The sequence below is a fragment of the Aethalodelphis obliquidens genome, unplaced genomic scaffold, assembly GCF_003676395.1.
Source record: "Aethalodelphis obliquidens isolate GAN/ISIS:26980383/991018 unplaced genomic scaffold, ASM367639v1 scaffold10, whole genome shotgun sequence".
Lineage (NCBI taxonomy): Eukaryota > Metazoa > Chordata > Mammalia > Artiodactyla > Delphinidae > Aethalodelphis > Aethalodelphis obliquidens.
The window spans coordinates 20,309,190-20,325,402 of NW_020837954.1; the positions used below are offsets into that span (position 1 = coordinate 20,309,190).

The 16,213-nt window shown below is 35.9% G+C and overlaps 1 protein-coding gene across 2 annotated transcripts in view; it reads left to right on the plus strand.

Moving 5' to 3' along the window:
* TOGARAM1 (TOG array regulator of axonemal microtubules 1) overlaps positions 1 to 16,213 on the plus strand; it is an 81,648-nt gene that overhangs the window by 35,667 nt on the left and 29,768 nt on the right. For both annotated transcript variants that reach the window (XM_027111132.1, XM_027111133.1), the window contains exons 8-11: positions 1,746 to 1,898; positions 12,660 to 12,758; positions 14,823 to 14,995; positions 15,481 to 15,625. In XM_027111132.1, the coding sequence (XP_026966933.1) occupies positions 1,746 to 1,898; positions 12,660 to 12,758; positions 14,823 to 14,995; positions 15,481 to 15,625 (570 nt within the window). The remainder of the gene's footprint in view (positions 1 to 1,745; positions 1,899 to 12,659; positions 12,759 to 14,822; positions 14,996 to 15,480; positions 15,626 to 16,213) is intronic.

Here is a 16,213-nt window from a genome sequence, read left to right on the forward strand (position 1 = left end):
AAACTTGTTTAATAGTCAGTGTTTCTCAAACTTGCCTAATCCTAGGAATCACTAGGAATGCATATAACATACAGGTTTTGGGGCCTCACCTTATACCTACTGAATCAATCTTCAGAGTTAGAAATCTGCATTTTTAACAAATAAGTTAGGTATTTCTAGGATCAAGTTTTAGAAACACTATTATTGTATTTACTGTAAGATATTCTTGGTTAAATTTAATATGCTTCCAAAATGTTAAGTTGCTAATGGTTTAGGATTTTATAAATTTGGGTTTACATTTTTTGTTTCTTTGGGATAGGGTTTGTTTTGTTTTCAGTAAGCAAGTGATTTCTACAAGTTTATTGTTTAATTGGTGAAACATAAAAATGGTAATGCTCAGAATAAGGACTACCTAAACATAATTACGTAAAAATTATAAATTCATTCTGTCTTCACATCAGCATTTCCAGATTTCCACATAGATTCCACTACTACCTACTATAGCACATTGTGCTGAATTTCCTGAATGTTGTTTTAGCAAACTTTTTTCCTGTAGCTTTACGTTAGTATCAACTATTAGTAGAAAGCATTTCCATCCAAAGCCAATATCTTTATGAGGCTTACTTTATGAATTAACTATCAAAATTAAGAAGAATTTAGAAAGATATCCATGTTACACCCAGAAGGTCTCTATCATTTAATAGCAGATATTTTTTAAATCTTTCTCAATGAATCTGACTTAGTGCCCTATACTCTGCAGTACTCTCTAGCCCAGCGGCCACCAGCCACCTCCTCTCCCTGCTGTCCTGTTTTTATTAAAATACCCTCAACAGTATTAAAAACAAATTATATTTTATTGTTATTACTTAATGGTTTACATGGCAGCTATACATAAAAATGGATGGTGACTTAAATATATATTGCCTAGGATTTTCCATTTAGTAGTTTTGTGGTTTTAACAGCTGCAAAGTATTAGTATAGGGTGTTCAGTTTAAACATTCAAATGTAGATTAAAATTTTAGATATTTATTAAAAGGAGGCCTACATTAGGGTTTGATTTGTTTTTAACTAGGAATATAACATTTGTATATTTATGGTACACTAGTCCCTGTACTAATAACCCCTTTACATTTTCTTCATTCAATCCTCACAGAGGTTCTGGAAGAGCTACTACTATTATCCCCATTTTACAAATAAGCTTAAGTGTCTTGACCAGCTTCTGTCAGCAATTTAAGTGGCAGTGCTATGATTTAAAGCCAGGAAGCATAATTCCAGATTCTGAGCTCCTTTCCTATATAGTTTTTTGCCTCACAATCCAGACCATGAGAGTGGGAGAAAAGAGAGAAATGGAGAATATAGGCCTCTCTCAGGAAGCAGTTTAAAAATTCTAGATTTAAAAAAATTCTGTTTTGCTGTAAAGTGTCATTTAAACATTAAATGCCTGTCATGTTTTTAAAATACATATATTTGATTATCTCTTTCAAACATTGAATTTTGTATTTCATTGTAATTTTAAAGCCTCTTTTATAAAATGTGATAGTATGGCTTATAATAAATATTCTGATCTGCTAGTAAGGTAAAAAGTATTATAAAAATTTTAAATAAGATAAAACTTTAAAAAATTACTGTAATGTTATAATTTTTACTATTATGTTATTGAACCTTTTTAAAGGTTTAGAAGCCAAGATAGATTTAGAGGAGAGATATGTACCTATGGTATTACATCATTCAAATAAATATTTTTATGTATTTTATTTATTTTATAGGGATTACAACATCCAATGTAAGCATAATTGGTCAACGTGTGAACTATGGGTTTGGATGTGGTGATTTTGAAGATGATAGGCCACATGACATTTCACCTAGTGTTTTAAAAATACAAAATAAGGAACACCCAAGACATTATAAGCATACAAAAGGTTAGTAAATTTCATAAGTTCATTTTTAAGATTCAGTGTCTCTCTGTAAGCATGCCAATAAAGAAAAACTAACTGAGGTCTCAGTTTTGAGATTTTTCTTCTTACCCTTCTGCTGCTGTGTTGTTGTTTGAATAATTTTGCCAAATAGGAGAACACGTAGGTTCACATATTAATTTATGGTTTTGTCTGAGGAGCCAATGCAGGGAAGCTGTTACCCAAGAGGTTAAAACTAGGGTTTCCCTGCTGACCTTTAGCCCCAGGATACACACACGCATACACACACATACAGACATTTTACCATTAAAATGCAACGGTGAAATCATGTGAACAAAAGACTCCTAGGTGCCTACTTAGGTTGTAACTATGGAGTAAAACTGTGGAAACAGGAATATAATTTCCCTGTGGTAGAACCTGGGAAGCTTCCTTGTTATCACTAACCATTGTTAATAATTTACATTCCTTTTTTTTTTTTTAAACTTAGTAGCAAGCAGCACTTCTGTGACTGCTCTGTTTTATTCAGAGATCCTATTTCAGCTGCATTTAAATTTTTTTCCTCAGGGTAAAGAGGAAGTGATTTTGTTTTGTTGTTGTTGTTGTTTTTTACTATTGGGGTATAGTTGCTTTGAAGTGAGTCAGCTGTATGTATACATATATCCCCTTCCTCTTGGACCTCCCTCCCACCCATCTAGGTCGCCACAGAGCACCAAGCTGAGCTCCCTGTGTTATACAGCAGGTTCCCACTAGCTATCTGTTTTACACATGGTAGTGTATATATGTCAATCCCAATCTCCCAATTCATCCCACCACCCCTTCCTCCCTCCCCCATGTCCACACGTCCATTCTGTACGTCTGTGTGTCTATTCCTGCCTTGCAAATAGGTTAATATGTACCATTTTTCTAGATTCCACATATATGCATTAATATATGGTATTTGTTTTTCTCTTTCTGACTTACTTCACTCTGTATGACAGACTCTAGGTCCATCCACCTCACTGCAGATAACTCAATTTCGTTCCTTTTTTATGGCTGAGTATATTCCATTGTATATATATACCGCATCTTCTTTATCCATTCGTCTGTCAATGGACATTTAGGTTGCTTCCATGTCCTGGCTATTGTAAATAATGCTGCAGTGAACATTGGGGTGCATGTGTCTTTTCGAGTTATAGTTTTCTCCAGATATATGTCCAGGAGTGAGATTGCTGGATCATATGGTAGCTCTATTTTTAGCTTTTTAAGGAACCTTCATACTGTTCTCCATTGTGGCTGTATCAATTTACATTCCCACCAACAGTGCAAGGGGTTCCCTTTTCTCCACACCTTCTCCAGCATTTATTGTTTTTTTGATATTGAGCTGCATGAGCTCTTTGTATATTTTTTGAGATTAATCCATTGTCAGTTGCTTCATTTGCAAATATTTTCTCCCCTTCTGAGGGTTGTCTTTTCGTCTCGTTTATGGTTTTCTTTGCTGTGCAAAAGCTTTTAAGTTTCATTAGGTCCCATTTGTTTATTTTTGCTTTTAGTTTTGTTATTCTAGGAGGTGGGTCAAAAAACAAAGAGGGAGTGATTTTGAAGGGTATAAATATTTCAATAGAGTAAATAGAAGTCACCTGTATTTAAGCATTGTGACCTATCAGTAAAGGTAAGGAGCTGTCATTTTTTTGTGTGTAGCAATCTTGGTTATCGTAAGGTCAACTTCTCTTGTTTCTGGTCACCTTAAGTCATACATGTGCAGGTAATCAGGCATTTTAGACATGTATATTTTTTGTGGAGCTAACACAAATTCAGTAAGAGGGAACTTGATTAGAAACCTTTTGTGTTTTGTTGTTTTTGTTTTTTTGGTAAATTTCTTAAAATTTAATCCTTAATATAATTCATAGTATCTGTTCTTTTTAGGAGAGATCATTTGTCCATTGTTTTTACAAAAGAGAATGACAGGGTTTTTTCATATTTACTTACATATTTTATTTCTTATATAAAAGAATCAAATGTAAAAGTACTTTTCTTCCTAAAGGTAATATAATTTAATTGTTTTTAAATAATTGCTGAATATGTTCATTTACTGCCAGTGGCTTTTTTTGTTTTGGACAACAGACTCATAAAAATATTTGTATCTTTGATCAATAGTTAATTCTATTCCAGAAAATTACTTCACACTCACACTTCCAACTCTAAACCAAACATATACTAGGTCTATCTGGCCAACAAGAATAAATATGTTCAAGACCAAACTTACCTTCCTTTCTGGACCTGCTCCTCCTCCTTTTTTATCTATTTTTATTAGCAGCATTACCATTTTCCCAGTTACGGAGACTTAAAACTTTACAGTCATCTTTTCTACTTCTCCTTATCCTCCAAGTTCAGGCAGTGACCAATCTTACCAATTCTTTTCAGTTTAATTTGGGCTTTCATTACTTCTTCCCTGGATAATTACAGTAGCCTTGTGATAAGACATTTTATCACTTATTTTCAGTTCTTTTTAATTAAGGCTACATACTCTTGCAGAATTATCTTTCTAAGGTACAGTCATCATCTCTTCCATACTCAAAGCCTTGAGTGGTTTTCACAGAATAAATTTCCTACTCTGTAGCATAATTTTTAAGACCCTTAATAATCTTGCCTCAGCTTACCTTTCTTGAATTACCTCTCACTATACTTCTTTTCATGCCCAATGCTCTAGAATTCTTAATACTAGAAGTTTTCTTGGTTTGTATGTACAGTCTTCATTGATGCCCTTTCCTAATCTTAATGTGTCCAGATCATGTCTGTTTTTTGAATATGGCTAAAAGCCATTTCTTTAGGAAGCTTTCCCCATGTTTCTGGTCTGGAGTAGTATAAGATAAAGTTAAGATACTGTCATCTTTATATCCCTATTATGCTTTGTATATAATGGTGTTCATGCCACATGTTAAATGAATGGAGTGGTGATGAGCCAACCAAAACTAATAGTGTGGCCTTGGGCACAATCAGACAAAACTTGCATCCTCAAATAATCAGGTTAAAGTAAATATTGAGTGCAGTGCTAAAAGGAATAAAAAAAACTTCCAAAAGAAATATTGGCAATGAGTGGCAAATGTGAATGGATTCCTTTTACAAGAAACTTCAGACTTTTTTAGGATTAGCTCTCAGAACCACCTCTTCTTCCTTTTCTCTGCTGGTTGTCCCTTTGAACCTGCCCATTTTCTAGCATATTAACCTGGAGCCCCAATTAATGATTTGAGAAAGTGATTAAGATGGATGCTTGGAGTGTTAGCAAACTAGATTCCATGAGTTAATATTTTCTCTTTCTCTGTTTGAATGAATGGGACAGAAATAACAACAAAAAAAGATTATATAAGGATAGTTCATATGCAAAAAATCTTTTAAGCATATTTTTTCTTTATATGTTAGAATTGAGATTTGAGCAATATTTCTTTCAGTAATTCTTTGCTTAGAAGAAACTGTAGGGTAAAAAGTAAAAGTAACATTAAAAATGATGTTATGATCGCTGCTCATTAATTATTTCCAGTTCTCCTTTTGGCTAATCAGCAGGAATACACTTCTCTGACCCTTTGCAGTTAGATGATCACATGAGTTTCTTTAACCAATGAAACGTAATCAGAAGTGACATGTGGGTAGAAGGGCTTTAGAACAGGTTCATGATTCTCTTTTTCCATCTTCCTCCTGCCACTATGATTCTGACGTTCTAGGTGATGAACCCTGGTCCTTGAGTAAGGATTATATGGAGCAGAACCTCTCCCCTGTTTCAAGAACGAATATTATATGATTGAAAAAAAAAGCTTTGTTTTGTTAAGGTAAAAATAAAAACAACCAAAAAATGGTGTTATGTCAGCCTCTCTTATAAATGAAATTAAGCTACTTAAATATGTTTTTTATGTGTTTCCTCATGAGATTTGTCTAATTATCAATCATCTCTTAATAGTTTATGTATAGATTTTATGTTTGTGAACTATTGTGGAGCAAATTGTTCCATTTACTGAGATTTGTTTCTCTTTGTCACCAAACACTTTTTGGGGCTACCTGATGTTTCTGTCAGTTGACCCTAAATTAATTATATTTTGCTTTCCATTTTTTCTGCCTTATAACATTCATCTAACATTTATTGAGCACCTACTATGTGCCAAGCACTGTACTAACGGTCTCTGGAAAAGAATGATAATCAAAACTAGACATAGATGCTATTCCCATAGAGCTTACAGTCTAGTAGGAGAGAGGATAATTAAATAATCACAAACTGAGCTAGAAGTTAACCTAGGAAAGTACAGATTGCTGTAAAATTGACTTGATCTGTTCCTGGGGGTTAGACGCTTTCCTTCAAAGTTATCCTTTTGTTGGTTGATTATCATGTGGTGATTATTTTCTTGTATATCTTTTCCACTCTCTTTTTTTGGCTGTGTCAGGTCTACATTGTTGCGCTTGGGCTTTCTCTAGTTGTGGCAAGTGGGGACTACTCTTCGTTGCGGTGCATGGGCTTCTCATTGCAGTGGCTTCTCTTGTTGCAGAGCATGAGCTCTAGGCATGCAGGCTTCAGTAATCGTGGCACGTGGGCTCAGTAGCTGTGGCTCGCAGACTCTAGAGCACAGGCTCCGTAGTTGTGGCACACGGGCTTAGTTGCTCTGTGGCATGTGGGATCTTCCTGGACCAGGGCTCAAACCCATGGCCCCTGCATTGGCAGGAGGATTCTTAACCACTGCACCACCAGGGAAGTGCCATCTTTCCCACTCTTAACCTTGGCATGTATAAACTCCTTAAGTGTTTCAAGGTTTCTTTTCTCTCTAGTGCCTAGTCTGAACTAGGTTTCTTTTTTTAATTGAAATATAGTTGATTTACAATATTGTATTAGTTTTACATATATAGCAAAGTGATTCAATTATATATATATTTTTCAGATTATTTTCCATTATAGGTTATTACAAGATATTGAATATAGTTCCCTGTGCTATAAAGTAAATCCTTGTTGCTTATCTATTTTATGTATAGTAGTGTGTGTATGTTAATCCCATACTCCTAGTTTATTCCTCCCTTCCCTCCCATTTCTATTTGGTAACCAGAAGTTTGTTTTCTATGTCTGTGAGTCTGTTTCTGATTTGTATATGGATTCATTTATATTATTTTTTATATTCCACATATAGTGATAGCATATAATATTTGTTTTTCTCTTTCTGACTTACTTAGTATGATATTCTCTGGATCAATCCATGTTGCTGCAAATGGCAATATTTCATTCTTTTTTATGGCTGAGTAATATTCCATCGTGTATGTGTATATATGTATGTATGTATACATATATATATAATATATACATATACATCACATCTTCTTAAACCAGTCATCTGTTGATGGGCACTTGTGTTTTTTCCATGTCTTGACTATTGTAAATAGTGCTGCTGTGAACATTAGGGTGCATGTATCTTTTCAAAGTAGTGTTTTCATTTTTTTCTGGATATATACCCAGGAGCGGAATTGCTGGATCATGTAATAGTGTTTTCCATAATGGTTGCACCAATTTACAGTCCCACCAACAATGTACAAGTGTTCTCTTTTCTCCACCTCCTCTCCAGTATTTATTACTTGTAGACTTTTTGATAGTAGCCATTTTGACCGGTACCTCGTTGTGATTTTGATTTGCATTTCTCTAATACTTAGCAATATTGAGCATCTTTTCATGTGCCCATTGGCCATCTGTACGTCTACTTTGGAGACATGTCTGTTTAGGTCTTCTGCCCATTTTTTGAGTTTGTTTTTCTGATACTGAATTTTATGAGCTATTTGTATATTTTGGATATTAACCCTTGTTGGTCACATCAATTGCAAATATTTCCTCTGATTCCCTAGGTTGTCTTTTCATCTTGTTTATGGTTTCCTTTGCTATGCAAAAGCTTTTAAGTTTGATTAGGTCCCATTTGTTTATTTTTGCTTTTATTTCTTTTGCCTTGGGAGACTGATCTAAGAAAACATTAGTACAATTTATGTTTGAGAATGTTTTGCCTGTGTACTGTTCTAGAAGTTTTATGGTGTCATGTCTTACATTTAGGTCTTTATGGGTTTATTTTTGAATATGGTGTGAGGTAGTGTTCTAATTTCATTAATTTACATGTAGCTGTCCAGCTTTTCCAACACCACTTGCTGAAGAGGCTGAGAAATTCTCAAACATAGAGAAGGAAACAGATATCCAGGTACAGGAAACACAGAGGGTCCCAAACAAGATGAACCCAAACACCCACACCAAGACATATAATTAACATGGGAAAAGTTAAGGAGAGGATTCTAAAGACAGCAAGAGAAAAACAAAGAGTCAAAGAGTCAGTTACAAGGGAACCTCCATAAGGCTATCAGCTAATTTCTCTGCAGAAACTGCAGTCCACAAGGGAGTGGCATGATATATTCAAAGTCCCGAAAGGGAAAAACCTACAACCTAGGATACTCTACCCAGCAAGTTTATCACACAAATCAAAAACATACGTAGATTCACAAAAACCAAAAAGAAAGGAACTCCAACATAATACACAATCATCAAACCACAAAACGGAAAACAAAAGGAAGAAATGAACAAAGAAGAACTACAGAATCAACTGGGAAACAAGCTTTAAAATGGCAATAAGTACATACCTATTAATAATCACTTTAAATATCAATGGACTAAATACTCCAATCAAAAGACACTGAATGGGGGCTTCCCTGGTGGCACAGTGGTTGAGAGTCCGCCTGCTGATGCAGGGGACACGGGTTCGTTCGCCAGTCCGGGAAGATCCTGCATGCCGCGGAGTGGCTGGGCCTATGGGCCATGGCTGCTGAGCCTGCGCATCCGGAGCCCATGCTCCACAACAGGAGAGGCCACAACAGTGAGAGGCCTGCGTACCGCAAAAAAAAAAAAAAAGACACTGAATGGCAGATTGGATAAAAACACAAGAACCTACAATATGCTGCCTACAAGAGACTCACGTTAGAGCAAAGAACACATAAAGATTGAAAGTGAGGGGATGGAAAATGATATTTTATGCAGATGGAAATAACAAGAAAGTGGGTGTAGCAATACTCATATCAGACACAATAGACTTTTTTTTTCTTTTTTAATAAATCTTTGTTGGAGTATAATTGCTTCACAATACTGTGTTAGTTTTTGTTGCACAACAAAGCAAATCAGCCATATGCATACACATGTCCCCATATCCCCTCCCTCATGAACCTCCCTCCCATCCTCCCTAACCCACCCCTCTAGATCATCGCATAACACCGAGCTCATCTCCTTGTGCTATGCTGCTGCTTCCCACCAGCCAACTATTTTACATTCAGTAGTGTATGTATGTCGATGCTATTCTCACTTCACCCCAGGTTTGCCCTCCCATCCCATGTCCTCAAGTCCATTTTCTAAAGACAAAATAGACTTTAAAACAAAGTTCATAAAGAAAGACAAAGAAGGACATTATATCATGATAAAAGGATCAATACAAGAAGAGGATATTACTCTCATTAACATATATGTACTCAGTATAGGAGCACCTAAATACACTATATAAAACAAATACTAACAGACATGAAGAGAGAAACTGACAGGAATACAATAATACTAGGAGACTTTAACACCCCACTGAGATCAATGGACAGATTTCCAGACAGAAAGTCAATAAGGGAACAGAGATCCTAAGTGATGCAATAGACCAGTTGGACTTAATTGATATCTATAGAACACTACATTGATAAAACCCAGAATACACATTCTTTTCAAGTGCCCATGGAACATTCTCTGCAATAGATGACATACTAGGTCACCAAACAAGCCTCAACAAATTTAGGAGGATAGAAATTATTTCAAGCATCTTTTCTAACCACAATGGTATGAAACTGTAGAAATCAGCCACAGAAAGAAAAATAAGAAAAAAACCCATCACATGGATACTAAGCAACATGGAAGTAAAAAAACCAGTGGGTAAACGATGAAACCAAGGAGGAAATCAGAAAATACCTCAAGACAAGTGACAATGAAAATACAACTTTACAAAATCTATGGGTTGTAGCAAAAGCATTTCTAAGAGGGAAGTTTATAGCGATACAGACATTCCTCAAGAAACAAGAAAAATCTCAAATAACCTAACCTACCACCTAAAAGAACTAGAAGAAGAAGGACAAACAAAACCCAAAGCCAGCAGAAGGAAGGAAATAAATAAATATCAGAGAGGAAATAAATAGAGATCAAAAAAAATAAAAAGATCAATAAAACCAAGAGCTGTTTTTTTTGTTTGTTTGTTTTTAAGATAAACAAAATTGACAAACCTCTAGCCAGGCTCACCAAGAAGAAAAGAGAGAGGACCCCGAAAAAACATAAGAAGGTAAAGAGAAATAACAACTGATACCACAGAAACACAAAAACTCATGAGAATACTATGAAGAGTTATATGCCAACAAATTGGACAGATTTTTAGAAATATACAGCCTGCCAAAATTTAGTCAGGAAGAAACATATTTTGAACAGACTGATCACTAGAAGTGAAATAGAATCTGTAATTTAAAAAGCTCTCTGCAAGCAAAAATCTCAGACCAGACAGCTTCACTGGGAAATTCTACCAAACATACAAGACCTTACACCTATCCTTCTCAAACTATTCCAAAAGATTGAAGAGGAGGGAACACTCCCTAATTCATTCTATGAAGCCACTGTCACCCTGATACCAAAACCAGACAAAGACATTAAGAAAAGAAAATTACAGATCAATATGTTTCATAAACATAGATGTACAAATCCTCAACAAAATATTAGCAAATATTTTTTGATTTGGTCCAGTGGTTAAGAATCCACCTTCTAATGCAGGGGACGTGGGTTCGATCCCTGGTCGGGGAACTAAGATCCCACATGCCATGGGGCAGCTAAGCCCGTGCGCCACAGCTACTGAGCCCACACGCTCTAGAGCCCATGAGCCACAACTAGAGAGCCTGCTTGCTGCAACTACTGAGCCCGCGCACTCTGGAGCCCATGCGCCACAACTAAAGAACCTTTGTGCCGCAGCTACTGAGCCTGCACACTCTAGAGCCTGCGTGCTGCAATGAAAGATCCCATGTGCCGCAGCAAAGATCCTGTGTGCCACAACTAAGACCCAATGCAGCCAAATCAATCAATCAATCAAAAAAGAAAACTTTCCAAAATATTAGCAAACTGAATCCAACAATACGTAAAAAGGATCATACATCACGATCAAGTTGGATTCATTTTAGGGTCCCAAGGATGGTTCATCATAATAAATCAATCAATGTGATATATCAATACTACATCAACAGGAAGCCATATGATCATCGCAATAGATGCAGAAAAAGTATTTGATAAAATTCAGCATCCATCCATGGTAAAAACTCTCACCCAAGTGGGTATAGAGGGAACATATCTCAAAAGCCATTTACAGCAAACCCACAGCCAACATAATACTCAATGGTGAAAAGCTAAAAGCCTTCCCACTAAATTCAGGAACAAGACAAGGATACCTGCTCTCACCACTTCTATTGAGCATAGTATTGGAAGCATTCAGACAAGAAAAAGAAACAAAAGGTATCCAAATCAGAAGGGAGGTGGTAAAACTGTCCCTATTGGCAGATGACATGATACTCTATATAGGGACCCCTAAAGACTCCACACAAAAATTATTAGAACTAATAGATGAATTCAGCAAGGTAGCAGGATACAAGATTAATATACAGAAATCTGTTACATTTTTTTACAGTAACAATGAAATATCAGAAAGAGGTTAAAAAAAAAATCCCATTTAAAATCACGTCAAAAAAAAAAAAATACTGGACTTCCCTGGTGGTTCAGTGGTTAAGACTCCGCACTCCCAATGCAGGGGGCATGAGTTCGATCACTGGGGGGGGAACTAAGATCCCACATGCCTCATGGTATGGCAAAATGAAGAAATGAAATGAGTGAAAAACCTATATGCTGAAGACTCCAAAACATTGATAAAGGAAATTGATGATGATTTTAAGAAATGGAAAGCTATCCCGTGCTCTTGGATTGGAAGAGTTAATGTTTAAAAGTTAATACTACCCAAAGCAAACTATACAGATATAATGTGATCCCTATCAAAATACGCATGGCATTTTTCACAGAACTAGAACAATAATACTAAAATTTATATGGAATCACAAAACACCCAGAATTGCCAAAGCAGTCCTGAGGAAAAAAGAATGAAGATGGAGGCATATCCCTTTGAGACTTCAAACAATACTGCAGCACTACAGTAAACAAAACAGCGTGGTATTTGCACAAAAACAGACATATAGATCAATGGAACAGAATAGAGAGCTCAGAAATAAACCCATGCACCTACAGTCAATTAATCTATGACAAAGGAGGCAAGAATATACAATGGACAAACCAGATATTCTAATTATAAATATTTATTGAGTTGGGCTTCCCTGGTGGCGCAGTGGTTGAGAGTCTGCCTGCCGATGCAGGGGACACAGGTTCGTGCTCCGGTCCGGGAAGATCCCACATGCCGCGGAGTGGCTGGGCCCGTGAGCCATGGCCGCTGAGCCTGCGTGTCTGGAGCCTGTGCTCCGCAACGGGAGAGTTCACAACAGTGAGAGGCCTGCGTACCGCAAAAACAATAAATAAATAAATAAATAAATATTTATTGAGTTAATGAATATGCGTAAATATATAAATTGTAAATTCTTTGTATGAAGTTAGTTTTCAGTTTTAAAAGATCATGTTATGATATCCTGAAATACTATATAAATATGTATTTTTTAATGTGGGTTTTTTTGTTTCTTTAGGATTTACAGGGTCATCATCAAATTTCCACCAAATTTCCAGTTTTGACTTCATGTCTACAAATACCTTATCAGAAGACTCAGTAGTAGTTGTTGGAAAAGGTATTTCAAAGTTTTTTAGCTTTTAATTGAATATGTTCTTCACGTATAAGCAAAGCATATCAATAAAGAATAGAGAAGAGTGTGATTCAGGTGTTGAATAGAACTTTCTTTTTAAAAAATCGTTAATTGAAAGAATTAAAAGTGAATACATAACATGACATTTCTATCCTCTAATGAAACAACAGTAAATTCACGTCAGTAATTTTCAGAGATGTATTATGTGACAGGTGGAGTTTAGGTACTTCTAAGACACTTTTAGGATAGCTTAGACCATTTTACCACAGTTTAAATTCAAATAGTAGTCCTTATTGATCGACTTTGTCATCAATATAAATTAATATAATTGTATTGTCTCCCATGCAAAGACTAGACAAATCTTAATTAATATCTCTTATATATTTTAGGGGAGTTAGGAAACCTTTGAACAACATATTTGCAAATATCCTTTAAAACTAGCGTTTTTTTCCCCCAACTTTATTGAGGTATAATTGACAAATAAAATTGTAAGATATTTAAAGTGTACAGTGTGATGATTTGATATCCATATACATTGTGAAAGGATTTCCCCATCAAGTTCATTAACACAACCCAGCTAGATTCCTTTTTAATTTTTTAATTAAATTTTATTTTTTAATTAAATTAAAACTAATTTAAGTTAAAATTTAATTTAAATTTCAATTTAATTTTAGTTTAATTTTAATTTCAATTCTAGTTGAGAAACTAGAATATGATGATAGACATTGAGGGTGTACATCTTATTTTTGGTAAATAGAATGAAATGCTCAGAAAGCTTTCCTAACTTCTTTGCTTGATAGAGTCTTATTAAGTTAATTTAAGACCCTCCTCAGGGCTTCCCTGGTGGCACAGTGGTTAAAATCACGTTAAGAATCCACCTGCCAACGCAGGGGACATGGGTTCAAGCCCTGGTCCGGGAAGATCCCACATGCTGCAGAGCAACTAAGCCCATGCGCCACAACTACTGAGCTTGCGCTCTAGAGCCCACGAGCCACAACTACTGAGCCCATGTGCCACAACTACTGAAGTCCGCGTGCCTAGAGCCTGTGCTTTGCAGCAAAAGAAGCCACTGCAATGAGAAGCTCACACACTGCAACGAAGAGTAGGCCCCGCTTGGGCTTCCCTGGTGGTGCAGTGGTTGAGAATCTGCCTGCTAATGCAGGGGACACGGGTTCAAGCCCTGGTCTGGGAGGATCTCACATGCCACGGAGCATCTAGGCCCATGAGCCACAACTACTGAGCCTGTGTGTCTGGAGCCTGTGCTCCACAACAAGAGAGGCCGCGATAGTGAGAGGCCCGCACACCACGATGAAGAGTGGCCCCCGCTTGCCACAACTAGAGAAAGCCCTCGCACAGAAACGAAGACGCAACACAGCAAAAATAAATAAAATAAATTAATAAACTCCTACCCCCAACATCTTCTTTAAAAAAAAAAAAAGAGTAGCCCCCGCTCGCCGCAACTAGAGAAAGACCACACGCAGCAACAAAGACCCAACGCAGACAAAAATAAATAAATAAAATTTAAAAAGAAATATATAATAAAAAATAAGTCCCTCCTCAGATTGGCTCCAACCTACCCTTGTAAACTTATTTTCTGTTTTTCCTCTATTTGCCTTGTGCCCAGCCAAACTTATTCACTCCACATACATGCTTTCTACTTGTTCAGCTCTGCTTATGAGCATCCCATCTCATAGGACGTCCTCCCCTCCTTCCTCACTTGTCTATCCAAATTCTTTGTGTCTTCTAATCCCAGCTCAAATCCTTGCTCTTTGAAACCATCTTAAACCCCCAGCTCACCCAACCGTTCTTTCTTGTGAACTCAGAACTTAACAATACGGTGTTCTCATTTGATATTATCATGAAATATCTTGTGGTACCTCATATTATCATCCTGTTAGAGTGTTTTTATATTTTGTGATTATTTAACATGTTTTTCTTATTAACTATATCGTATACTTCTTGAAGACAAGAGCCTTGTCTTAAAACTTTGCTGTCCAGCGTAACATCACATAAATACTTAATGACAGTTTGATGGTTGGTTGCTTCCAGGGGTATTTGGAAGTCCAGTCCCAGCACCAGCAACCTGCAGCCAATCAGTGATATCTTCTGTGGAAAATGGGGATACGTTTTCACTTAAAAGTACTGAACCACCATCAGGGATTTATGGAAGAGCAGTCCAGCAGAGTATTCCATCATGTGTTGATGTTGAAAATGAAAAAGATGTAAGGTTATTTACTAATTATTAGGATAAATTTAATGATGCATCATTGTTTTGTGTATATCAGATTTGGGGTAGTGAAAGTGTTTTGATTAAATTTTTTTAAATCTCAGTGTAATTGAAATTCCTGAACTTTAATCATTTAAATGATAGGTTATTCTCCTTTCCCACCAAATATGCTGTCATTCTGGCATAAAGTATCTAGTGTACTTTATGCTCTACATGTACTTTATATACATATATGTATGTGTATGTATATATTCAACAATTTCCTAGGATATCCTCAGGGAGTAACAAACTAGTATCTTCAGGCACAAATTTATTTGGAGATTAGCACTAGGTAATTCTATTCAGTTTTAGAATTACTGAAATAAGGACTAAGAAATGTATAGTTTATTTTGTATAACTTACAGTTATCTAAGATGAAGATAGTTATTTTAAATGTCAGACTCCCTGAATGATTTCGGATATTTCAACTTTTTCCTGCAGATTAAAGTTTCTATTTCAAAATCTACTTATGACAAGATGAGACAAAAGAGAAAAGAGGAAAAAGAACTTTTTGACATTAAAGATTGTGAGAAGAATCCTTGGGAACGAATGAAACATACAGGAACTGAGAAAATGGCATCTGAAAGTAAGTGGAATTTAACATTTGCTGTGGTTTTATTTAACTCGTAATATTCTAAAACTAATGTACTATAGTTTAACTGAGGTTGCTGTATCGCTAATAGTGGAATATGTTGAACTACAACACTGAAATCTGAAAGACCCATTTACTTCTAACTATTGTAATAAGTATTGTTTCTTATAAAAAGGAAGCTAATTGATTGTTTTTCTCCCTTCTAGACTTAAATATTTTGGGGGATGAGGTGGGAATATGAAAAAAATGAAAGCTCTCCTTTAGAAAACATTGCCTTCAGCCCTCCATTGAAAAAAAGAGGCCAGTTTAAAAAGGTCACCATCTTTAGTGTTTTCAGATTCAGGTAAGATATGTTTAAATATAGGGAGTAATGTCACAAATGCTTATTTAAGTTGAAGAGACCACATGTGGTTCAATGCATTTTGTGATGGAAAGAACACTAAACCAGTAGGAGTCAGTAGACAGACCTGGCTTCTTTAATATTAGTTCTGCCTTTTAATTAGCTTTGTGACCTGAAAACAGGCCTCTATTTTCTGGCCATGTAAAATATCTAAACTATCTGAAAGGCCCAGATTATCTCAA